This window comes from Myotis myotis, unplaced genomic scaffold, assembly GCF_014108235.1.
Source record: "Myotis myotis isolate mMyoMyo1 unplaced genomic scaffold, mMyoMyo1.p scaffold_m19_p_4, whole genome shotgun sequence".
In the NCBI taxonomy this organism is placed as follows: Eukaryota; Metazoa; Chordata; class Mammalia; order Chiroptera; family Vespertilionidae; genus Myotis; species Myotis myotis.
This window is the reverse complement of record NW_023416346.1, coordinates 85,809,518-85,835,034: the sequence shown is the minus strand read 5'-3', so window position 1 is coordinate 85,835,034 and position 25,517 is coordinate 85,809,518. Positions and strand designations below refer to the sequence as shown.

Sequence of the window (25,517 nt, the reverse complement as noted above, 5' to 3'; positions counted from 1 at the left end):
CTCCGCGAGCCCGGGCCGGGTCTCCGCGTCTCTGCCCCGGCCGGCCGGCGGGGGAGCCTAGGGCCTGGGCTCCGCCCTCATGCCGCCTTCCCCCGCGGCTCACACATCCAGTCCCGTGGTTTCCTAAGAAGGCCGTTTTCAACTCCACCAGAGGCTACTATGGCATTCCCTCACCTGCAACAGCCCAGCTTCCTACTGGCTAGCCTGAAAGCTGACGCAATAAATAAGCCCTTTGCACAGCGGTGCCAAGACTTGGTTAAAGTCATAGAAGATTTTCCAGCAAAGGAGCTGCATGCCATCTTCCCATGGCTGGTAGAGAGCATTTTCGGCAGCTTGGACGGTGTTCTCATCGGCTGGAACCTCCGCTCCTTACAGGGACGTGTGAGCCCTGTCGAATACAGCATTGCGATGGAATTTCTAGACCCTGGGGCCCCGTGAAGGCATCCATTCAGGAGCACGTGGTCCCTGATAGCCCTCTATACCACAATAAGGTCCAGTTCCCTCCCACCGGGGGCCTCGGCCTGAACCTGGCCCCCAATCCGTTCGAGTATTACATGTTCTTTTTCGCTTTGAGCCTCATCACTCAAAAGCCACTCCCCGGGGCCCTCCATGTTCGTACTTCAGACTGTGCCTATTTCATCCTGGTGGACAGGTATCTATCATGGTTCCTGCCCACAGAAGGCAGCGTGCTCCCCCCACTCTCCTCCAGTCCCGGGGGGCCCAGCCCCTCACCAGCTCCCAGGACTCCAGCCATGCCTTTTGCTTCCTATGGCCTCCACCACACCAGTCTTCTGAAGCGACATATATCTCATCAGACATCTGTGAACGCAGACCCTGCCTCCCATGAGATCTGGAGGTCGGAAACTCTACTCCAGGTTTTTGTTGAAATGTGGCTTCATCATTATTCCTTGGAGATGTACCAAAAAAATGCAGTCCCCTCATGCCAAGGAGTCATTCACGCCCACCGAGGAGCACGTGCTGGTGGTGCGCCTGCTGGTCAAACACCTGCACGCCTTTTCCAACAGCCTGAAGCCCGAGCAGGTCTCGCCCTCCGCCCATTCCCATGCCACCAGCCCCCTGGAGGAATTCAAACGGGCTGCTGTCCCGAGGTTCGTCCAGCAGAAGCTCTACCTCTTCCTGCAGCACTGCTTCGGCCACTGGCCCCTGGACGCGTCCTTCAGAGCCGTCCTGGAGATGTGGTTAAGCTACCTGCAGCCCTGGAGGTACGCGCCTGAGAAGCAGCCTCAGGGTAGTGATGGCCAGGCCCGCTTTGTGTCTGAGAGATGGGCGCCCTTTGTGCAGGAGAACCTGCTGCTGTACACCAAGCTCTTCGTGGGCTTCCTGAGCCGCGCGCTGCGCACTGACCTGGTCAGCCCCAAGAACGCACTGATGGTGTTCCGAGTGGCCAAAGTCTTTGCCCAGCCCAACCTGGCTGAGATGATCCAGAAAGGCGAGCAGCTCTTTCTGGAGCCCGAACTCGTCATCGCCCACCGCCAGCACCGACTCTTCTCGGCTCCCACACTCACCGGCAGCTTCCTGTCATCTTGGCCGCCGGCCTTCACCGACACCTCCTTCAAGGTGAAGAGCCATGTCTACAGCCTGGAAGGCCAGGACTGCAAATACACCCCGATGTTCGGGCCAGAGGTCCGGACGCTGGTCTTGCGCCTGGCTCAGCTCATCACGCAGGCCAAGCAGACAGCCAAGTCCATCTCTGACCAGTGCAGGGAAAGCACAGCCAGTCGCCCTTTTCTGTCCTGGCTGGGCTTCTGCCTTTCGGACACAAACAGCTCCTACCCAGCCAATGACCTGGACGACATGGGGCAGGACAGCATCCGCAAGACAGACGAGTACCTGGAGAAGGCCCTGGAGTACCTGTGCCAGATGTTCCGACTCAGTGAGGCCCAGCTCGCCCAGCTCACTCTCGCCATGGGAACAACTCAGGATGAGAACGGCAAGAAGCAGCTCCCGGATTGCATCGTGGGTGAGGACGGACTCATCCTCACCCCCCTGGGCCGGTACCAGATCATCAACGGGCTGCGGAAGTTTGACATCGAGTACCAGGGGGACTCGGAACTGCAGCCCATCCGAAGCTATGAGATTGCCAGCCTGGTCCGCTTGCTCTTCCGGCTGTCCTCCACCGTCAACCACAGGTTTGCAGGCCAGATGAGAGCCCTGTGTTCCCGGGCTGACTTCCTCGGCAGCTTCTGTAGATACCACCTCATGGAGCCAGGGCTGACCGACAAGCACTTGCTGAGCCCCGTGGGGCAGGGGCGTGTGGCCAGCCGTGCCCGGGGCCCCAGGCTCAGCCTTCATTTCCTGGGCAGCTACCGGACGCTGCTGTCACTGCTGCTGGCCTTCTTTGTGGCCTCTCTGTTCCGCATCGGGCCCCTGCCCTTTGCCCTGCTCCTCGTGCTGGGCTACTTCCTCTACGCTGCGGCCATGACACTGCTGACGGAGCAGGGCAAGCTGCACCAGCTCTGACCACAGCCAGCCTCTCCCCACACTGCCCCTCCCGTGTACCTGGGAGGCCACCTCCGCACCTGAGCCTGGTCACCGTCACGCTTCCAGGGAGCATTTTCCTGTAGCCTCCGAACCGTTTGGAAGAGAATGAAGGAGAAGGGCACACAGTCCAGACTTGGCCAGGAAGAGAGCAGCGTCCAGGGCCCATGAGCTACGTGGGATGGGGACAGACCGGGGCCGGCCACGGGCCTTCCTCCTCCCTCAGCCGGAGGCTCCACAAGAAGATGGTCAAGGCTTTTCTCTTTTTAACTGTTTCAGGGTTTAGCCATGCGAAGCCAAGGAGTCTGTGCTTCCGGGGGGCGGCGGCCTCGCTGTCCTGAGGCGCGCAGTGTGGCCTCAGTCTCCGCCCTGGGTGACCCCAGGACAGCAGCTCAGCCTCTGGCTCCAGAGAAGGACCAAAGACCCTAAAAGCGACGCCTGAGAACATTAAATGGCGATTCTCGGAGCCCTCATTTTCAAACTACATCTGCCACCACACTTGGCAAAACAAGGGTTATTCATCGTGTTCTCCCAGCGACGGGAAGTCTGGGCCATACAACCCTGCTTTTGAGGAGAAAGGGTTCTTCGGGTGCTCGGTGGGACACCTGGCTTCCCTCAGCCCCCAAGTCAGCAAGACCTCGTTCAGGGGTGGCCCGTGTCACCACCTTGTCCTTCAGGACGGGCTCTCGTCCCCCGCAGGCCTAGGGGATCAGACAGGACCGCCCGGTCCCTCTGCCAGCTTCTGGTCTACAACCAAAGATGATCAAAAGCGTTTGTACCTTCAATAAAATCAAGTGTGCAAAGACAAAAAAAAAAAAAAAAAAAAAAAAAAAACATCTAATAAAAGAGAAACATGGTAATTACATACGACCACTACCCTTCCCATTGGCTAATCAGGGAGATATGCAAATTAACTGCCAGCCAAGATGGCAGCCAGCAGCCAGGCAGCTGACACGAATAGGGAGGCTTGCTTGCTTCAGTGAAGGAGGGAGCCAAGCTTCCCCTCCTGCCTTGCCGGCCTCTCAGCTGCACTCTAAGCAACATTGTAACAAGTATAGAAGCTAAACAAAACCCCAGGCTTCAGCCAGGAGGACCACAACATTGTTTCAAATACAGAAGGGTAAACAAAGGCCAAAAACCTGCTTTCAGCAGCAGAGGTCTCATAGCTGGAGCTGAGCCTCAGAGGTAAAGCTGGCCCAGAATAAAAAAATTAAAAAAAAGGAAAAAAGGACAGGTTGGGAGCTTCAGTCACCTGCCAGCCTGAAAATGGCCCTCAGCCCCTCACCCAGGCTGGCCAGGTCCCCCAGTGGGGACCCCCACCCTAAAGGGTGTGTGACCAGCTGCAAACAGCCATCATCCCCTCACCCAGGCTGGCCAGGCACCCAAGCGGGACCCCCACCCTGATCCAGGACACCCTTCAGGGCAAACCAGCCGGCCCACACCCGTGCACCAAACTTCTATCCTATATAGTAAAAGGGTAATATGCCTCCCAGCACCAGGATCAGTGGAGCCGCGAGGCCTCCCAGCACCGGGATCAGCGTGACAGGGGGCAGTGCCCAAACCCCCTGATCGCCCTGTGGCTCTGTGTGTGACAGGGGGCGTGGCCACAACCTCCCTATCCGCCCTGCTCTGTTCCTGACAGGGGGGAGCTCCCCAACCCCCTGATCGCCCTGCGGCTGTGTGTGACAGGGTACGGCGCCCCAACCCCCTGATCAGCCCTGCTCTGTTCCTGACAGGGGGGAGCTCCCCAACCCCCTGACTGCCCTGCGGCTCTGTGTGTGACAGGGGGTGGGGCCACAACCTCCCTATCCGCCCTGCTCTGTTCCAGACAGGGGGGAGCTCCTCAACCCCCTGATCGGCTCTGCTCTGTGCGTGACAAGGGGGAGCTCCCCAACCCCCTGATCGCCCTGCGGCTCTGTGTGTGACAGGGTGTGGCGCCCCCACCTCCCTCCCCATCGGCCTGCCCTGAGTGTGACACTGGCGGCACCCCAAACCCCTGATCCACCCTGGTCTGTGTGTGACAGGGGGCGGTGCCCCAACTCCCCTATCAGCCCTGCTCTGTTCCTGACAGGGGGGAGCTCCGAAACCCCCTGATCAGCCCTGCTCTGTGCGTGACAAGGGGGAGCTCCGAAACCCCCTGATCGCCCTGCGGCTCTGTGTGTGACAGGGTGTGGCGCCCCCACCACCCTCCCCATCAGCCTGCCCTGAGTGTGACAGTGGCGGCACCCCAACCCCCTGATCCGCCCTGCTCTGTGTGTGACAGGGGGCGGTGCCCCAACTCCCCTATCAGCCCTGCTCTGTGAGTGACAGGGGGGAGATCCTCAACCCCCTGATCCGCCCTGCTCTGTGTGTGACAGGGGGCGGTGCCCCAACTCCCCTATCGGCCCTGCTCTGTGAGTGACAGAGGGGAGCTCCTCAACCCCCTGACGGGCTCTGCTCTGTGGGTGACAGGGTACAGAGCCCCAACCCCCCTGATGGGCCCTGCTCTGTGCGTGACAGCGGGTGGTGCCGCAACCTCCCCATCGACCCTGTCTTGAGTGAGACAGGGGGTAGTGCCCCAGCCCCCCGATCGGCCCTACCCTGAGCGTGACTAGGGGTGGCATCGCAACCTCCCCATCCGCCCTGCTCTGTGCATGACAGGGGGCGGCGCCCCAACTCCCCAATCGGCCCTGCTCTGAGCCCGACCAGGGGCTGCACCTAGGGATTGGGCCTGCCCTCTGCCACCCGGGAGCAGGCCTAAGCCAGCAGGTCGTTATCTCCCGAGGGGTCCCAGACTGCAAGAGGGCACAGGCCAGGCTGAGGGACCTCCTCTCCAGCCCGAGTGCACAAATTTTTGTGCACTGGGCCTCTAGTGTGTGTGTGTGTGTGTGTATATATATATATGTATATATTTGCATACATATACAATGGGATACTATTCATCAACAAAAAAGAATGAAATATTTATATTTGTGGTAACATGGATAAACCTGGAGGACATTAGGCTAAGTGAAATAAGTCAGACCAGAGAAAGATAAATACCATGATTTCACTTACATGAGGAATATAAAAAAACTTAATGAACAAACAAACACACCAAAATCATAGATACAGAGAAAAGATTGGTGGTTTCCAGAGGAGAGGTGGGGTAGGGGTGGGTGAAATGGGTGAAGGGGGTCAAAAGGTACAAATTTCCAGTCCAGAAATAAGTAATGGGAATGTAATACACAGCATAGTGACTATAGTTAACAAATAATGCTTTGTTGCATATTTGAAAATTCCTGAAAGTAAATCTTTAAAAAATAGAAAAAAAATTTTTGTAGCTATTTATGGTGACAGATGATATCTAGGCTTACTGTGATCATTTAACAACGTATACAAATATTGAATCATTATGTTGTGCATCCCAAACTAATATAATGTGATATGTCAACTAGAGGCGTGGTGCAGAAATTAGTGCACGGGGGGTGGTGGGGGGAAGGGAAGAGGAGAGGGGGCCCTCAGTCCAGCGTGCACCCTCTCACAATTCAGGACCCCTGAGGGGTATGTCCAACTGCAGGATCAGGCCTAAACCAGAAGTTGGACATCCCTCTCGCATGGCACCTAACGGCTCGCCTGCCTGCCTGATCGCCCCTAACCCCTCTGCCTGCATACCTGATCACCCCTAACCACTCACCTGACTGATTGCCCCTAACCACTCTGCCTGCCTGCCTGATCACCCCTAACAGCTCACCTACCTGCCTGATTTCCCATAACCACTCGCCTGCCTGCCTGAACTCCACTAACCACTTGCCTGGCTGCCTGATCACCCCTAACCACTCTGCCTGCCTGCCTGATAGCCCCTAACAGCTCACCTACCTGCCTGATCACCCCTAATTGCTTGCCTGCTTGTCTGATCGCCCCTAACCACCTCTGCCTCGGCCTCCGCTGCTGCGGCTTCATCCAGAAGGTCATTCAGAAGGACATCCGGAATGACGTCCAGAAGGTCATTTGGCTGTCCGATCTAATTAGCATATTATGCTTTTATTATTATAGATTATATCTCAATGATTAATTAATTATTTTGTTTTTAAAAGTTGGAAGCAACTTAAGTGTCCATAGATTCATGATGGGTTAAAAACTATGTGGTATATGTACACAATTCAGTACCCAATAGAAAGGAAATTCTGACACATGCTACAACATGGATGAACCTTAAGGATATTATGTTAACTGTAATAAGCCAATCACAAGAAGCCCAATACTATATAATTCCATTATATGAGGTAGCATCAAATTCATTGAGACAGAAAGTAGAATGGTCCTAGCCTAGGGCTGAAAGGAAAAGGAAATGGAGAATTACTGTTTAACTAGAGGCCTAGTGCATGAAATTCGTGCACTGGGGGGAGGGGGGGTGGTTTGTCCCTCAGCTAAGCCTGCACACTCTCCAATCTGGGGCCCCTCGGGGGATGTCCGACTGCTGGTTTAGGCCCAATCCTGCCTAAATCAGTAGTCAGGCATCCCTCTCACAATCCAGGACTGCTGACTCCTAACTATTCGCCTGCCTGCCTGCCTGATTGCCCCTAACCACTTCTACCTGCCAGCCTGATCACCCCCTAACTGCTCCCCTGCTGGTCTGATTGACACCTAACTGCTTCCCTGCCAGCCCGATTGCCGCCAACTGCCCTCCCCTGCCAGCCCAGTCACCCCCAACTGCCCTCCCCTGCAAGCCTGATCACCCCCAACTGCCTTCCCCTGCAGGACTGGTACCCCCCAACTGCCCGCCCCTGCCATCCATCTTGTGACAATGTGGGGACAGCCACCTTGTTATGATGTGGGGGCAGCCATCTTGTGGTGGCCATATTGTGACAAAGTGGGGCCAGCCATCTTTGTGATGATATGGGGGTGACCATCTTGTGATGACATGGGGGCGGCCATCTTGTGATAATGTGATGGTGTGTGGATCAATTTGCAATTACTGGGGGTAGGGGAGGCCAGGGGATTGTCAAGGGCGGGGAAAAAAAGGACACATATGTAATACCCTTTGTAATACTTTAAGCAATAATAAAAAAAAATTTGCAATTACCTCTTTATTATATAAGGTATGCATAACCCATGGACACAGACAATAGGGTGCTAAAGGCCTGGGGCAGGGATGGGAAGACAGGCTGGAGGCAGTCAGTGGGGGGAAAAAGGGGGCATGTGTAATACTTCCAACAATAAAGAATTATAAAAAAGTAAAATAAAGTTATGGACATGACCCAATTCAGAAATTAAAACAAATTTGTCAAGCTCTAAAATAATATTATATAAATAATCATTTAATCATGTTTATGAGTCCTAAGGCATATGTAATTTCAGAATTTCAGACTTTTTTTCATTAAAAGGGATGGTGTAATTGAATTCTTCCTGATATATTCAATGAAGATTCATTAATCAGATGTCGCAAGTTTGTACTGAAGAGAAGCCAGAATAACCATTATTTAAAACTAGAGGCCTCTTTCCCAACCAGAAGATGAAGGAATTCCATAAAATTAGTGGAGAGGTGGGCCGGAGAACCAAGATGGCGGCATAGGTTAACGCCGGAGTTTGCTGCCTTGCACAACTACTTCAAAAGTGAAACTAAAAGACGGAACGGACATCACCCAGAACCACAGGAACGCTGGCTGAGTGGAAGTCCTACAACTAGGAGGAAAGAGAAACGCATACGGACACTCAGAGGAGGCGCAGTGCTGAAGTCAAATTCTGAGGTGCGGAGTGCGCGGAGCGGGCTGGCGGCGGAGGGCGCGGTTGGCGTTTTCAATCGGGAGGGAGTCGCAGACTCTGAGCTCCAGATACAGGCGAGTCTTTAGGGACCCAGACTCATACGGGAGAAGCGGGACTGTCTGGCTTCGGTCAGAGCGAGTGCAGCTTTCTCTCCGAGGTGTGCAGCGGGTGCTGGGACTCAGAGAGGCAGAGCCCCTGGGGACAGGACTGAGAGCCGCCATAACTGCTCTCTCCGCCCCACCCTGTTGATCCTGTGCCAGATAGCCTCAGGCAAAGGCTAGATTAGCACCTCCCTAGAGGACAAAAGTTCTCTCACTGCTGACACAGCTGATTCTCATAGCCACTTGGCCTGGAGGTCAAACCCTCCCTGGTATTAGCTACAACAATCAAGGTTTAACTATAAGACTGCGAACAAAGACCACTAGGGGGTGCACCAAGGAAGCATAACAAAATGCGGAGACAAAGAAACAGGACAAAATTGTCAATGGAAGATATAGAGTTCAGAACCACACTTTTAAGGTCTCTCAAGAACTGTTTAGAAGCCGCTGATAAGCTTAATGAGATCTACAAGAAAACTAATGAGACCCTCGATCTTATATTGGGAACCAACTACAAATTAAGCATACACGGACTGAAATAACGAATATTATACAGACTCCCGACAGCAGACCAGAGGAGCGCAAGAATCAAGTCAATGATTTGAAATGCGAGGAAGCAAAAAACACCCAACCGGAAAAGCAAAATGAAAAAAGAATCCAAAAATGCGAGGATAGTGTAAGGAGCCTCTGGGACAGCTTCAAGCGTACCAACATCAGAATTATAGGGGTGCCAGAAGATGAGAGAGAGCAAGATATTGAAAACCTATTTGAAGAAATAATGACAGAAAACTTCCCCCACCTGGTGAAAGAAATGGACTTACAGGTCCAAGAAGCGCGGAGAACCCCAAACAAAAGGAATCCAAAGAGGACCACACCAAGACACATCATAATAAAAATGCCAAGAGCAAAAGATAAAGAATCTTAAAAACAGCAAGAGAAAGAAACTCAGTTACCTACAAGGGAATACCCATACGACTGTCAGCTGATTTCTCAACAGAAACTTTGCAGGCCAGAAGGGAGTGGCAAGAAATATTCAAAGTGATGAATACCAAGAACCTACAACCAAGATTACTTTATCCAGCAAAGCTATCATTCAGAATTGAAGGTCAGATAAAGAGCTTCACAGATAAGGAAAAGCTAAAGGAGTTCATCACCACCAAACCAGGATTATATGAAATGCTGAAAGGTATCCTTTAAGAAGAGGAAGAGGAAGAAAAAGGTAAAGATACTAATTATGAACAACAAATATGCATCTATCAACAAGTGAATCTAAGAATCAAGTGAATAAATAATCTGATGAACAGAATGAACTGGTGATTATAATAGAACCAGGGACATAGAAAGGGAATGGACTGACTATTCTTGGGGGGGAAAGGGGTGTGGGAGATGCAGGAAGAGACTGGACAAAAATCGTGCACCTATGGATGAGGACAGTGGGTGGGGAGTGAGGGCGGAGGGTGGGACGAGAACTGGGAGGAGGGGAGTTATGGGGGGGAAAAAAGAGGAACAAATGTAATAATGTGAACAATAAAGATTTAATTTTAAAAAAAGAAAAATAAATAAATTCTCATCAGTGATTACCCACTGAGATTCTCATCAAAAAAAAAAAACAAAAAAACTAGAGGCCTGATGCATGAAAATTCATGCACTGGAGGGGGAGTCCCTCAGCCTGGCCCGTCCCCTCTCACCGTCTGGGAGCCCTCAGGGGTGGGAGGTGACCCAGCGATCAAGGGAAGGCAATGCCCCCATCACACTTCTGCTGCTGCAAGCAGTACTAGCCTCAGCTGGCCTTGGTTATCTGAATCTTGGGCGGCCCTGGGCGGCTTGGCAGCCAACAGCCGAGGCTTGCCTGTGCCTCGGGCATCAGCTGGGCAGCTGCCATCCGAGGCTTGACTGTGCCTCAGGCTGGCCCTGGGCAGCTGGAGGGCTGAGGGGACTGGGGGACTCCAGAGGCAGGTATGCAGCACGGCCTGTCACCCCAGCGGGGCTGAGGAAATTGGGCACAGCAAACTTGTGGCTGTGGGCGCTGCCATCTTAGAGGGTGGGGCAGTCAAATACCATATTCCCTCATTGGCTGTGGGCACTGCCATCTTTGCGATGGTGTGAGGGTCAATTAGCATATTCCCTCTTTAATAGATAGGCTACTCTTAAGAAAATAAGACATGAAATTTTTATAAATGTATATTAAACTCACTTTCCATTTTAATTATAATGGAAAGACTTATTTAACTTTAAGGCTGTGGAAGTAACAGTAGCCGACCCTTTCAAGACATATGGACCGAGATGTACAGGATTGTCGCCAGAAACGACAGATCATTGTGCATACTGTGTAATGAAACAGTAGTAAGCAGAACGTGGAATGTAAAGAGACATTTTGAAACTAATCATTGGCAGCTCTTGGAAAAAAGTATCGATGAAATGAAGGAATACATTTCTAGGCAGCTACACCTCTATAAAAGTCAATCAAATTCCATCATTAAATTTGTAAGATGCTCTACAAATTCAACATCAGCAAGTTACTGTATTGCTCACTTCAGAGCTCAGCATGGAAAAGCCCTCAGTGACGGAGAATTTATTAAGGAAACATTTCTAAGATGTGCATCAGCTCTATTTCACGACATGAAAAATAAAGATGATATTATTAAAAGAATTTCTGAGTTACCACTCAGTAGAAATACTGTCAAAGACAGAATAGATCTTAACAAAAATGTACAACATCAATTAAAAAAGACTTAAATAGTTGTAAATATTTTTCAATTTATCTTGATGAAACTACTGATGTCACATCAAATGCTTGGTTGGCCATTATTGCTAGATATTCTGATGGTCTCACAATGAGAGAAGAGTTGATAAAGTTAGAATCAGTGCCAATAAGTACATCAGGAAACAAAATATGTAAGGTTGTTATAAAAACATTCAGTGACCTAAACATTGATATCTCTAAAATTGTGTCAGTCATGACAGATGGGGCACCAAATATGGTGGGAAAAAATGTGGGATTCCTGAAATTGTTTATGGAAGCTATTAGACATCCACTTGTACCTTTTCATTGCATTATCCATCAGGAGGTGTTGTGTGCCAAATCGGGATTCTCAGAATTGAATGATTTAATGTCAGTTGTAACAAAAATTGTGAGTTTTATAGCTTCTTGGCCCCTTCACAAGTGAGAATTTTCTGCACTTTTATAGGACGTTGATTCAACCTACAGTGGACTTCTGATGTTCAATAATGTGAGATGGCTGAGTCGAGGTAAAGTACTTGAGCGATTTGTGGAGTGCTTTGAAGAAATTACGGTATTTATTGAGAATAAGGATCTGGCAAACTTTCCTCAGATCAATGATCATAAGTGGGACAGCAATTTGATGTTTTTTACAGATCTCTCTGTTCATATGAATGAACTGAACTTAAAATTACAAGGTTTTGGCAAAAGTATTGACGTTATGTTTGGATACATCAAATCTTTTGAAAGTAAACTTAAAATTTTCAAGCGAGATATTGAAACTAAAACTTATAAGTATTTTCCTTGGATAAAAAAGTATTTCGAGAAGGCCACTACAACGAGTGTAATGGAGTCCATACTTATGTACCAGAATATAGTAAACTCGTTATTTGAACATTTCAGCGAAAGATTCGACCAATTTAGAAGCCTAGAACAGACCATTAAAATAATTAAGTAGCCGGTTGTAGTTGTTTACAGTACTTTGGAATTAAAGGATTTCCAATGGATGCAAATTGACAATTTAGAGATGCAACTTGCAGATTTTCAAGGTAGCATTTGGACTCATGTGTTTGTCGACTTAAGGTCAAAACTTGAAAATCTGGAACGAAGTCGTTTGAATAATGACGAAGAGTGCAACTCTATGAACAAGAAATTTTGAGTGCTTGTAACAGAGTACCTGGCACTTTTAGCGACATAAAAACTCTAGCGATGGCTTGCTAACAATTTTTTCATCAACATATTTGTGTGAGACTTTGTTCTCAGCATTAAATAATATTAAAACGAACAAAAGAAACCAGCTAACAGATGAAGTTAGTGGCACTTGCTTGGCCTTGAAGTGCACCAACTATGAACCTGCAATCGAAGAATTAGCAGACAAACTTCAGCACCAAAAAAGTCACTAATTTCTAGTTTTCGTATCAATTGATTATCATTGTTTTTATTATTTTTTCCTAAATGTACATTGTTTTTCTGTTTTTGTTCATTTTATATATATTTTTGGTTGATTTTTCGTTGTTAAATGGCATTCAAATATATAAAATAAATATCAAAAATATAAATCTTTTTTTTACTATGATTGCAAATATCAAAAAAAAATTATGAATATTTCTATATGTGACATGGCACCAGAGTTAAGTAAGGGTTTTTAAAAATTTTGACACGCCGAGCTCAAAAGGTTCGCCATCACTGCCCTAGGAGATGTATTCGTAAACATATTGCAATATGAGATTTCTGAGATTTTGCTGCCTATGGTTTCGTCTAAGATTTTTATGGTTCACATCTTACATTTTAATTCTTTTATCCATTTTGAGTTTATTCTTGTGTATGATGTAAGTTGGTGATCTACTTTCATTTTTTGCATGTATCTGTCCAGTTTTCCCAACACCATTTATTGAAGAGACTGTCTTCACTCCATTTTATGCTCTTGCCTCCTTTGTCGAATATTAATTGAGCATAACAGCTTGGGTCGATTTCTGGGTTCTCTGTTCTGTTCCATTGATCTATATGTTTGTTCTTGTGCCAGTACAAGGTTGTTTTGAGTATAGTGGCTTTGTAGTATAACTTGATATCTGTTATTGTGATCCCTCCAACTTTGTTCTTCTTTCTCAGGATTGCTGTGGCTATTTGGGGTCTTTTTTGGTTCATATAAATTTTTGGAGTATTGTTCTAGATGTATGAAGTATGCTCTTGGTAATTTAATAGGAACTGCATTGAATCTATGGATTGCTTTGGGTAGTATGGACATTTTAATGATGTTAATTCTACCAATCCAAAAACATGGTATTTTGCCATAAATGTTTTTTCAAAATATACTTGGATATCAGAGACTAACATTTATTAAAAGGATGTAATTTGTAAATATGTTATTTCATTAACCACACTCAATGACCAAGATTAGTATCACTGTCTGTACTTACAATTAAAGACACAGATTTTAGAGGCTGGTGGTTTACAAAATGCCACCCAATTCATCAGTAGCAGATGTGGAATTCGAACCCAGGTCTGTGTGCTTCCAATGCCAGTGCTCTTTCTCACATCATGCCACTGTAATAAGTCTCACCATGTCATTCCTTGCTGATGAACTTGATTTCCTAGATGAGAATAAGCTGAAACCTAAGCTCAGTGACATAACTTCAACCAAGACTACATTTTGAACTACTTTAGGCAAGATTTTTAAAAAATAGACTTGCTTGGTTCCAAAATGACAGTGGATTAAGTGGGAGCTACACTGACACTCTCCCAGGGCCAAACTGGCATTACAACTAAATTATAGAGAAACATTTCTGAATAATCAACTGAAGGCTAGCATAAAAAAATACGTGGTACATTTACACCATTAAATACTATGCAGTAATTAAAAAAATTATCTCTTACCCTTTGAGACAGCATGGAGGGACCTAGAGAGTATTATGCTAAGCAAAATAATCCAGCCAGAGAAAAACAAAAATCACATATCTCACTTATATTGGAATCTAAGGAGCAAAATAAACTGAGGAACAAAATAGATCCACAGACATAGAAGCATGGAAGAAACTGTTGAATCTCAGAGGGAAGATGGGGGTGGGTGGGTGGGTAGGTGGGAAGAGATTAAACAAAGAACTTATATGCATATATACATAACCCATGGACACAAACAATACTGTAGTAAAGGCCTGGGGTGGGGTGGGTGTAGGCTAGAAGGGATCAATGGGGGGAGAGGGGGAGACATCTGTAATACTTTCAACAATAAAGATAATTCTTTTTAACTAGAAGACTTAGTTAAAGCTCTGAGGTCCAAAAGTTATATTTCCCTACCAAACTAGTGTCTAGTGCTCCCAAAAGGACAGAAATTAATGATAGAAAACATTCCCCAGGGCAACAATCTAATTTCATTCCTCTTCTTATACTCATGTATATTGGTTGATTTAGATGGCTGGAAAACAGGAGTTGACTCCATGACCTCCCAAACTCTTTTTAATACTATAATTCTGATTTTCTTTACCCTACTTACATAGGGGAACCAGTGATTATTCTCTAAAATTGGGTTTTAAAGGCCAGATTGTTCCATTTTAGTAAAGATACCACAAATAACATAAAATTACACCTAGCAACGGCCATACTTCAAAAAATTCCTATTAAATTATACAAAAATAATCCTCTCAAAATACCATAATCACAGCAATTGATCGCAAGGAATAAATATGAACCAGGGAAGTTGAGAGGGACCCCTGTTCATAACATTTCATTTCTTTAGACGTCAGTGAAATATCATCTGACAAGTTGGAAAAAGCCTGACTGGGCAACATGCCCTGTTGTGACTTTTGTGGTTCTTATCCCATTGCCTTCACTACTTGGCATATTACATCATTGTTAACTGTAAAGGAAACTGCTGTCTGACCTTTAATTTCCCAAATCTGTCAAGGAAAGAAAAAGGCTCCTGTTATCTTATGACAAATAATAGATCAGAAATCATGGGTTTCCCTTCCAGCAGAACCATAGATTACTTATTTATTACTCAGTTGTACCATACCAATTCAAATTTCAAAACCAACAAATGCCTACAAACTATTCAGGGGCTTCATAAAATACCCCAATGACTGTATATAATGAGAAAGAGGAACTGGGTTCACGACTATATGCCAAAATACAATAAGAAAGAAAAATATATGCACCAGAGAAATAATGTTTCTGATTGGTCATTAAGGAAAGCAGAACCCCTGGATGACAGCTTCCTGAGACCAGAGCCAGGATTGTGTCAGATCCTATTCTAGGCACTAGGGATACATCATTGATAATGAAGACTGTGCCCATTCAAACAGGAAACACTGACTAGCACCATATGGATTCTGTCTTTATTAAACACTACAGGCCCAGTGCATGAAATTCGTGCATGGGAGGGTCCCCTCAGCCCAGCCTGCACCATCTCCAATCTGCGATCCCTCGGGAGATGTCTGACTGCCAGGTCGGGCCTAAACCTGCAGTCGGACATCCCTTTCAAAATCCTGGACTGCTGGCTCCTAATCGCTCACCCGCCTGCCTGCCAGGTCACCCCTAACTGCCCCCCGCTGCCGGCCAGGTCGCCCCCAACTGTCCCCTCCCTGCTGGCATGGTCACCCCCAACTGCCCCCCTCTGCCAGCCAATCGCCCCCAACTACCCCCCCGGCTGGCCTGGTTGCCCCCAAATACCCCGCTTTGCTGGCCTGGTCACCCCTAACTGTCCCCCCACCCCCCGCCAGCTTGGTCGCTCCCAACTGCCCCCCCTGCAGGCCTGGTTAACCCTCACAGCCCCCCCCCACCTTCCTGGTCACCCCTCATGGCACCCCTGCCAGTCTGGTCACCCCATGCAGCCTGCTGTTCAGTCATTTGGTTGTCCCTCCCTAACTCCCCTGCCAACCTAGTCGCCCCACATAGCCTGCTTGTTCAGTCGTTTGGTTGTCCCTCACTAACCCTTCTACTGGCCTGGTTGCCCCACGCAACCTGCTTGTTTAGTCATTTGGTCATCCTTCACTAAGCCCCCTGACAGTCTGGTCGCCCCATGCAGCCTGCTGTTCAGTCGTTTGGTCATCCCTCACTAACATCCCTGCCGGCTTGGTCGCCCCACACAGCCTGCTTGTTCAGTCATTTGTTCATCCCTCACTAACCCCCCTGCAGGCCTGGTTGTAGGCAGCCATCTTGTGAGGGTGTGAGGGTTAATTTGCATATTGCCTCTTTATTATATAGGATGAAGAAGTAGGCTATTTCCAAAACCACTTCTTTGCATACATCTCTACATAAATCCAGATGAAGCTAGACAAAAACAAGAAGGTCCAAGGAACATTCAAGGAACTCAATATCATGCCACACTCAACAATAGCCAATTAATGTTACACTGCCTATTTTAGTCTTTGAGGGCTGTTCTGTCTGTCATAATTACTTAACTCTGTCTTGTTAGCACAAAAAGCAGCCATAGACAATACATAAACAAGTAAGCATATCTATGTGCTGATAAAATGTTATTTACTATAACAGACATTATTTTTTAATATTTTTGTTGATTTCAGAGAGGAAGGGAGAGGGAGAGAGAGATAGAAACATCAATGATGAGAATCATTGATTGGTTAATTCCTACATGCCCCCTACTGGGGATCAAGCCCACACCTGGGCATGTGCCCTTGACAGGAATCGAACCTGGGACCCTTCAGTCCATAGGCCGATGCTCTATCCACCGAGCCAAACCAGCTAGGACGAGGCAGACTTCTTAAACCCACCCTGCAAGGCATAATCACTGACCCCCATCTACAGAGAATACATCAAAATACAATAGAAAATTTAGAGCCATTAAGAGCCATAAGATCTGGGTTTGGACCCCAATTTTCCACACGTTAGCTGAGTATCTCTGAATAAATCACTTAACTTCTCTGAATTTCAATTTCCTTGTCTGTAAAACTAAGAGACCATTATCTGCCCTTGCTTACTTCACCTGTGTAAGAGGAACACTAATAACACCCTGCCCAATTACCTCCTAGGGTTGTTATAAAGATCAAAATGACATCATAAGTCAAAGTGTTTGGTGAACTGAAAAATACTAAGAAAGGTATTATGCTGTCATTATTTTTATGAAGTATTATTATGTATGGCATCAATGTGGACACACATGTCTGTCTAAGGATGAAACTGGTTTCAAACAAGATGTATATTAGTCCCCAAACTCACTGACCATAGATAACTTGGGCTAAACAATGTCTGCACCACCTATGAAACTTCTAGAATAGAAAACCAAGTGGCCTATTAAAATGAGTCCCTAGCCTTAACCAGTTTGGCTCAGTGGATAGAGTGTCCGCCTGCAGACTGAAAGCTCCCAGGTTCGATTCCAGTCAAGGACATGTACCTTGGTTGCGGGCACATCCCCAGTAGGGGGTGTTCAAGAGGCAGCTGATCGATGTTTCTAACTCTCTATCCCTCTTCCTTCCTCTCTGTAAAAAAATCAATAAAATATTTTTTTAAAAAAAATGAGTCCCTATTTTTCCTCCTTATTAACTAATTTACAGTGTTTCCGTTTATTTCCTTCCTAAAGAGGTAATGAAAAAGGTCACCCTGGGTCACCCCCTCTCCTATCCTCAGTAGAGGCTTCCCCAATATTTTTGACCACCTCTGTTGGCTTCAGAGAATTCTCATTTAAAGACATCTACCTTAGTCTGGACTGTCTTCTCAGCAACCTTCACAGAATAGCACAGTCTGGTTGATGACACAAGAAACTCTACCACAAGCTCTGGTCTATCATCCTTGTCAGCTATCCAGTTCTCTACTGCTGTTTGCCAGCTTTCAAACCTTCCCTAATGGCCACTTCCTGTGGACATGTGTACTGTTAGCTGCTCCCATTTCTCTACAGAAGTCCCCATGTCTCTTCTTCATACCTCTACTTTCTTAACTACCTGTTCCTCTGAACAGCACTTATGTTCTCTTCCATCATTGCAGGGAATAAAAGCAATGTGGAACAGCAGAAAGAATATTCAGAAAATCTAAGTCTTAGTCCTACTACTGACTAGCAGTTCGAAAGTACTTCAGCTCCCTAAGCCTTCATTTTCTCATCTATAAAATGGAGATAATAACACTTTCCTGCCCAGATTAAGTTATATAAAATATGTGAAACTACCTTGTATACCATAAAGTGCTTTGCAAATGTTAGTCCATGCCCCTATCTATATATCCACATCCAGGTAACCAGTCAGCCTGAATAAGATCACATTCACAGATCCACCCTTCCTGTTATACAGCACAAACATGACCATAAGTCAAACCCAATTTGTATTAGAGCTGCTTCCTCCTTATTCATAATTGGATTCTCTAAATTCCACATATCTGGGGGAGGGATCTATTACAGAAGGGATGTCTCTTTTTTAAAAAATATGTTTTTATGTATTTCAGAGAGAGGAAGGGAGAGGGGGAGGGAGGGAGTAATAGAAACATCAATGATGAGAAAGAATCATTACTGGGTTGCCTATTGCATGCCCCCTACTGGGGACCAAGCCCAAAACCCAGGCATGTGCCCTGATTGGGAATAGAAACATGACCTCCTGGTTCATGGGTCGACGCTCAACCACTGAGCAGCACTGGCCAGGCAGGGCTATCTCTTGATCTTCTATTTCAGCGGTTCTCAACCTGTGGGTCGCGACCCCTGAAAATACATCCTGCATATCAGATATTTACATTACGATTCATAACAGTAGCAAAATTACAGTTATGAAGTAGCAACAAAAATAATTTTATGGTTGGGGGTCACCACAACATGAGGAACTGTATTAAAGGGTCGCGGCATTAGGAAGGTTGAGAACCACTGTGGGCAAGCACCAACCAGAGAAAGTACAGCAATAAATTCAGACTCCCTGAACCTTCCCCTACTCCATTCCTGCAGGTCTGTGAAACACTTGGCTCCTGCAGGACAATGCTGGAGGTGCATTCTTGGCAAGCAGAAGTAAAGATAAAACAATTCTTTCACAAAGCTGTAAGTGATTCTGAAAAAAAAAATCACAGCCTCAAGAAAAAGATGTTGGTGAAGGGTAGAGACTTTTTCATGAGGCACAGTGATATCACAGAGAGCCCTGGAGTGGGACTGATTATTTGGTTCCAGGACAGACTGTGATTAACTGGCTCTGTGACCTTGGACAAGGATGATACACTCAGATTTGTTTCATCTGAAATATGAAAGAATAAAATGAAATGTTCTCTTAAGAGCCCTTAGAACTCGATGAGTCCATTTCCAGCAAGATGTTGCCATTAGTCAAAAAGAAAAGGGAACTATTAAAACAGCATCTGCTTTTCACAAAGTAAAAGACAAACAAAATGCCAAGGATCCTCAGCTTTCCCTCCCCTTTCATTCCGCTAATGAAGCCATATAATCCCTGGCTGGGCTGTTACCCAATCAGCACACTGGTACTCTTTGCTTTCTCATTTGGTACCACAACAGAATAAGTATTCCCATAAACTCTGAAACATGAGCCATGGATTCAGAAGACAAATCTCTCCATGTAAACCAACTATAGATAGATATCAATATTTCCCATTTTAAGAGCAAGAGAAATTCAGCATGGTGATGATGGTGGCCGGGATATTGTTTACAACCCTCTTTTCAGTTTTATTTTTGCTGCTCTAAACTAAAGCTGTAAGGGACAGCTATAAAACACCTCAATGGCTTGTTACCCACCCTCCTCCCCACACCTAATAAATTCAGGATGGATGAATTCAGGATTAGTTTTCAGTTGTCAACCACCACATACATAATACATATTTTCCCAATCACAGAAAGAGATTTTTCCACGACAGCCTGGCTTTGGAAAGAGAGTTGGAAGCTGAAATGTGGCCCACCTGCTTCTGGGAAGTCCTTAATGAAAACCTTTTGCAAAGAACTGCCTTGAAATTCCTAACATGGCACAATACTAGTAATGCTGGGCCGACTGCTTGCCACTTGTGAGAAATTCCATGCTGCCTTAGAATAAAAAATAATATGGGGGGGGGGGGGCTTTGTCTCCCTTTAGTAATGCAACAAATGAACCACTATACAGTATCGCTACATGGAAAAGCAGCTGCACTTGCCCTAAGAAGTCAACAGATGAGCAAAGAAGAGGGGAACTGCCCAACCAGCTGGTGTAGGCTCTTGGGGCAGGAAACAAAGAGGACAGGTGTCACACCACCAAGATGTATTGCCATTCTTCTATGACAAAGGAAGGAAAATAACCAGACCCTGATTAATTTTGGACTAGATTGCCCAAAAGGGAAAGCATCTGATCCCAGTCATCATAGTGCTGGTGAAGGGATAAAAGGAAACTTTCCACTAGCACAGTCCTTGGCAGCCAACCGGGTCATTTCAAATAAAAGCAGCCCTGGCCCTAATAAAGAAAGAACATCCAGACAGTTGTTTTCTCAATCCTCACCCAAGAATATGTTTTTATTGATTTTTAGAGAGAAAGGGAGATATAGAGGGAGAGAGAAACATTTACCCTAGTATGTGAGAAAGAAACATCAATTGGTTACCTCCCATATGCACCCTGAATGGGGATTGAACCCACAACCTAGGTATGTGCCCTGACCAGGAATCTGCAACCTTTTGGTGTATGGGACGATGCTCCAACCAACTGAGCAACTTGGCCAGGGCCAGACAGTTCTCCACCTCCCACTGCTCCTGAGGGGCTATTAGGGCCGACCGCCACCTCTCGCACCCGCTGATGGAGCCGAGCAATTGAGGTCGGCGCCCAGCACTGGCAGCAGGTGCAAGTGGCAGCACCAACGCTGGCTGCAGGTGCAAGTGTGGCCAGCACCGGCAGCAGGTGCGAGCACCAAGTGGGACTATGGTGTGTAGGAGCAAAGAATTTTCAGTAACCACCAGAGGCTCACCCCGATGACAGCAACCAGCGCGCAGCCTTGGTCTGGCGCCCCCGCTCAACTGCTCCACCATCCTGCCACAGCCGACGCCCACCATGTTACGCAGTCTGCCACCTGCTGCAGACACCCGCCATGTTCCACCCACACCCCCTGGTAGTCAGCGAACATCATAGCGACCAGTTGTTCGATTGTTCCACCATTTGTTCTATTTGCATATTAGGGTGATATTATATATATATATATATATATATATATATATATATATATACACATATCACATTAATTTTCAAGTGTTAAACTAACTTTGCATTCCTAGAATAAATTCCACTTAGTTATAGTGTATAATCTTTCTTATATGTTGCAGGATTTACTTTGCTAGCATTTTGTTGAGGAATTTTGATCTATACTCTTCATGCAATTTGGTCTATAGTTTTCTTTTCTTGTGATGTCTTTGGTTTTGGTATCAGAATACTACTTGCCTCAGAGAATGTGTTAGGTGTTCTCTTCTAATTTTTGGAAGAGTTTGCTAAGTATGTGTATTAATTTTTCTTCAAAAGTTTGGAATATCCCAGCCAGTGTGGTTCAGTGGTTGAGTGCCGACCTATAAACCAGGAGGTCATGGTTTGATTCCTGGTCAGAGCATGTGCCGAGGTTGTGGGTTTGATCCCCAATAAGGGGCGTGCAGGAGGCAGCTGATCAATTATTTTCTCTCATTATTGATGTTTCTATCTTTCCCTCTCCCTTCCTCTCTGAAATCAATAAAAATATATATTTTTTTAAGTTTGGAAGAATTCACCAGTGAAGCCACCTAGGCTTGGGCTTTTCTTTATAGATAGTATTTTGATCACTATTTTAATGCCTTTACTTGTTATAGGTCTATACAGGTATTCTATTTATTGTAAAGTGAATTTGTGTAATTTGTGTCTTCTTATAAATTTGTTCACTTCACCTATATTTATTGGTAAATAGTTAGGCATAATCATAGTATTCCCTTATATTCTTTTATTTTTGTAATGTTGGTAGTAGTGAACGTTTTTTCATTCCTGCTTGCGATAATTTAAGACTTCTCTCTTTTGTCTGTCAGTTTAGCTCAGTGATGGCGAACCTCTGACACGCATGTCAGAAGTGACACGTGAACTCATTTTTTTGGTTGATTTTTCTTTGTTAAATGGCATTTAAATATATAAAATAAATATCAAAAATAAAAGCCCTTTAAAAAAATAATAAAAAAAAATAAAAGTCTTTGTTTTATTATGGTTGCAAATATCAAAAAATTTCTATATGTGACACGGCACCAGAGTTAAGTTAGGGTTTTTCAAAATGCTGACACGCTGAGCTCAAAAGGTTCGCCATCACTGGTTAGCTAATGGTTTCTCAATGTTATCTTTTTAAAACCAATTTTTATTTTTGTTAAATATTGTCTGTGGTTTCCCTACCATTTATTTCATTTAAGTCCACGCTAACCTTTATCATTTCTTTCCTTCTTCTTGCTTTGGGATTACTTTGGTCTTTTGTTCAAATTTCTTAATGTAGAAGATTAGGTTATTGAATTGGTATGTTTCTACTTTCCTAGTGCAGGTGTTTAAACCTATAAATGTTCCCCTAAGCTGCATTCCATAAGTTTTGGCATGCTGTATTTTCATTTTCATTCATTACAAAGTGTTTTCTAATTTCTCTTATGATTTCTTCTTTGATATACTGGTTACTTTAGAGTATGTTTAATTTCCATATTTGTGAACTTCTTTGTGTTGTGAATTTTCCTTCTGTTGTTGACTTGTAATTTCATTCCACTGTGACTATACAACATACTTTGGTATGAATAAATATATTCAGGCATGTTTTGTGTCCTAGCAGAGGGTCTATCCTAGATAATGTTCCATGTGCATGTGAGAAGATGTATATAATAGATATAGTTGTTTCATAGTGTTGTTCAAGTTTTCTATTTCCTTGTTGATCTCTGTCTACTTAATATAACTATTATGAAAAATGGCATATTAAAATCCCCAATTATTGCTAGGTTATCTATTCCTCCTTTCCATTCTGTCCACTTTTTTTCATGTATTTTGGAGCTCTGTTGTTAGTTGCATGTTTATAATTCTACTAGAGGCCTGGTGCACAGGATTCATGCATTGGTGGGGATCATGGCCTGCGGGGATCAGTCTGCTGTGGGAGCGCTGCTCATCCCAGTCTGCCACGTGGCTGTGGACCCGCCCTCTGAGTGGCTGCTCCCTGGTCTGGCATCTTCTGTGGAGCCAGAGCACTGACCTCTCCAGGAGGCCTGGTCATGGACAGGCTCAGGGACAATAGCACTGAGAAGCGGCGAAGTAGGCCTCAGTCCCACTGCAGCCACGAACCCGCCTCCCAGCCTCCAGAGTCAGCTCTGTGAGCCTAGCAGTGGTGCTGCACAGCCTGCAGGTATCCAGAGGAGGCAGCAGGAAGTGAGGAGGAGGACCCTAGGGTGAGGAGGCAACAATTGCAGCCCAGGTTCCTGCCTGTCGGCCCAGGGTTTGCAGCTGGAGCAGGCGCTCATCCCGGTCAGCCGAGTGGCACTCCAACTGTGGCAGCACACTGACCACCAGGGGGCAGATCCTGCATTGAGCATCTGCCCCCAGGTGGTCAGTGTGCATCATAGCAACTGGTCAACCAGGCGTTCTGGTCATTCTGCCGTTCAGTCACTGGGCTTTCATTATATAGGATACCTTCATGTATATTGACTGTTTCAACATTATGAAATATTTTTCTTTGTTATATCATACCAATTTTGTCTTAAGGTCTATTTTATCTGATATTAGTATAGCAATCCTAACTCTCTTTGGTTACAATTTTCTTGGTATATTTCTCCATCCGTTTACTTTCAACCTATTCATGTCTTTGAGTCCAAAATGTTCCTTTTTAAAACAGTATGTATTTAAATCAATTTATCCATTTTTATCAATTTATCCATTTTGCTAATCTCTGCCTTTCTATTGCAGTATATGTTCCATTCACATGCTATCTAATAAAGAAGGAATATGCTAATTGACCCTCGTGCCATCACAAAGATGGCTGTGCCCACAGCCAATGAGGAAATATGCTAATTGACAGCCCCGCCCTCAAAGATGGCAGCACCCACAGCCAATAGGAGGGAATATGCTAATTAACTACCACAACCTCAAAGATGGTGGTGCCCACAGCCACAAGATGGCCGGCAGGGGAGGGCAGTTGTGGGTGAACAAGCCAGCAGGGGAGGGCAGTTGGGGGCAACCGGGCTGGCAAGGGAGGGCAGTTGGGAGCAACCAGGCTGGCAGGGGAGGGCAGTTGGGGGCAACCAGGCTGACAGGGGAGTGGTTAGGGGGAGATCAGGCTGGCAGGCAGAAGTAGTTAGGGGCAATCAGGCAGGTAGGCAGGCAAGAGGTTGGGAGCCAGCAGTCCCGGATTTTGAGAGGGATGTCTGCTGGTTTAGGCCCGATCCCTGTGGGATTGGGCCTAAACTGGCAGTCAGACATCACCCGAAGGGTCCCAGATTGGAGAGGGTGCAGGCAGGGCTGAGGGACACCCCCCATGCATGAATTTCATGTACTGGGCCTCTAGTTTAATATAATTACTGATAAGGTAAGATTTATGTCTGCCATTTACATAGTTTTCTATATGTCTTATATTTTTCTATATTCTTGCACTATAATCTTCTATTCTGTTAAATAGATTTGCCTACTGTACTATTTTAATACCCTTGTTTCTTTTACTATATATTTTAGTTATTTTCTTAGTGCCTGACCTTGAGATTACAAATACTATTTAACTTAAAACAATATAGTTCAGATTAATTAAACATAATTTAGAAAGCATACAGAAATTCTGCTCCAATATACTCATTTCCCACCCCCCCTGCTTTATGCTATATATTTTTATACATTTTGCATCTTTATATATCATAAGCTCATCAATAGTTTTATAACTACTACATTATACAGTGGTCATTTTAATCAGGGAAGAAAGGAGTAACTAAAAAAGGCAGTTAGCACTAGCTGGTTTCTTCAGTGGTTAGAACATCTGCCTGTGGACTGAAGGGTCGTAGGTTCAATTGCAGTCAAGAACATGTACCTTGGTTGCAGGCTCGATCCCCAGCCCCAGTTGGGGCATGTGTGGGCGGCAACCAATTGATGTGTCTCTCTCATGTTGATATTTCTCTTGGTCTCACCCCTTCCTTCCACTTTATTTAAAAATCAATGGAAAGAATATGCTCAGGTGGAGTTTACCAAAAAAAGAGAAAGTTATACTGTCTTTATATCTACCTATATAGTTACATTTACTGGTGCTGCTAATATTATCTTATCTCTTAAGTTTTATTTTTTATTTCTTATCTTTATTATTGAGAGTATTACAGATGTTCCCCCATTGCACTCCTCCACCCAGATCTCACCCACTCAGGCTTTCACCACCCTATTGTCTGTGTCCATGGGTAAAGCATATATGCAAATGAGTTCTTTGGTTAATTCTTACCACTCCCCTCCTCTCTTCTCTCTGAGATTCCACAGTCTATTCCATGTTTCCATGCCTCTGGTTCTATTTTATTCATCAGTTTATTCTGTTTATTAGATTCCTTCTTCATTTATTTTGATTTTTAAAAGATATATTTTTCTTGATTTCAGAGAGGAAAGGAGAGG

General features: G+C 45.6%; 2 protein-coding genes across 4 annotated transcripts in view; one reads left to right on the top strand and one right to left on the bottom strand.

The window, feature by feature from the left end:
* OPHN1 (oligophrenin 1) overlaps positions 1 to 25,517 on the bottom strand; it is a 604,444-nt gene that overhangs the window by 564,156 nt on the left and 14,771 nt on the right. The window lies entirely within an intron of this gene.
* Positions 145 to 2,821, top strand: LOC118653821 (sphingomyelin phosphodiesterase 4-like). The gene is given in 3 exon segments (XM_036304629.1): positions 145 to 424; positions 427 to 923; positions 925 to 2,821. Coding segments are annotated over 3 exon segments (2,319 nt in total). The 5' UTR covers positions 145 to 159; the 3' UTR covers positions 2,482 to 2,821.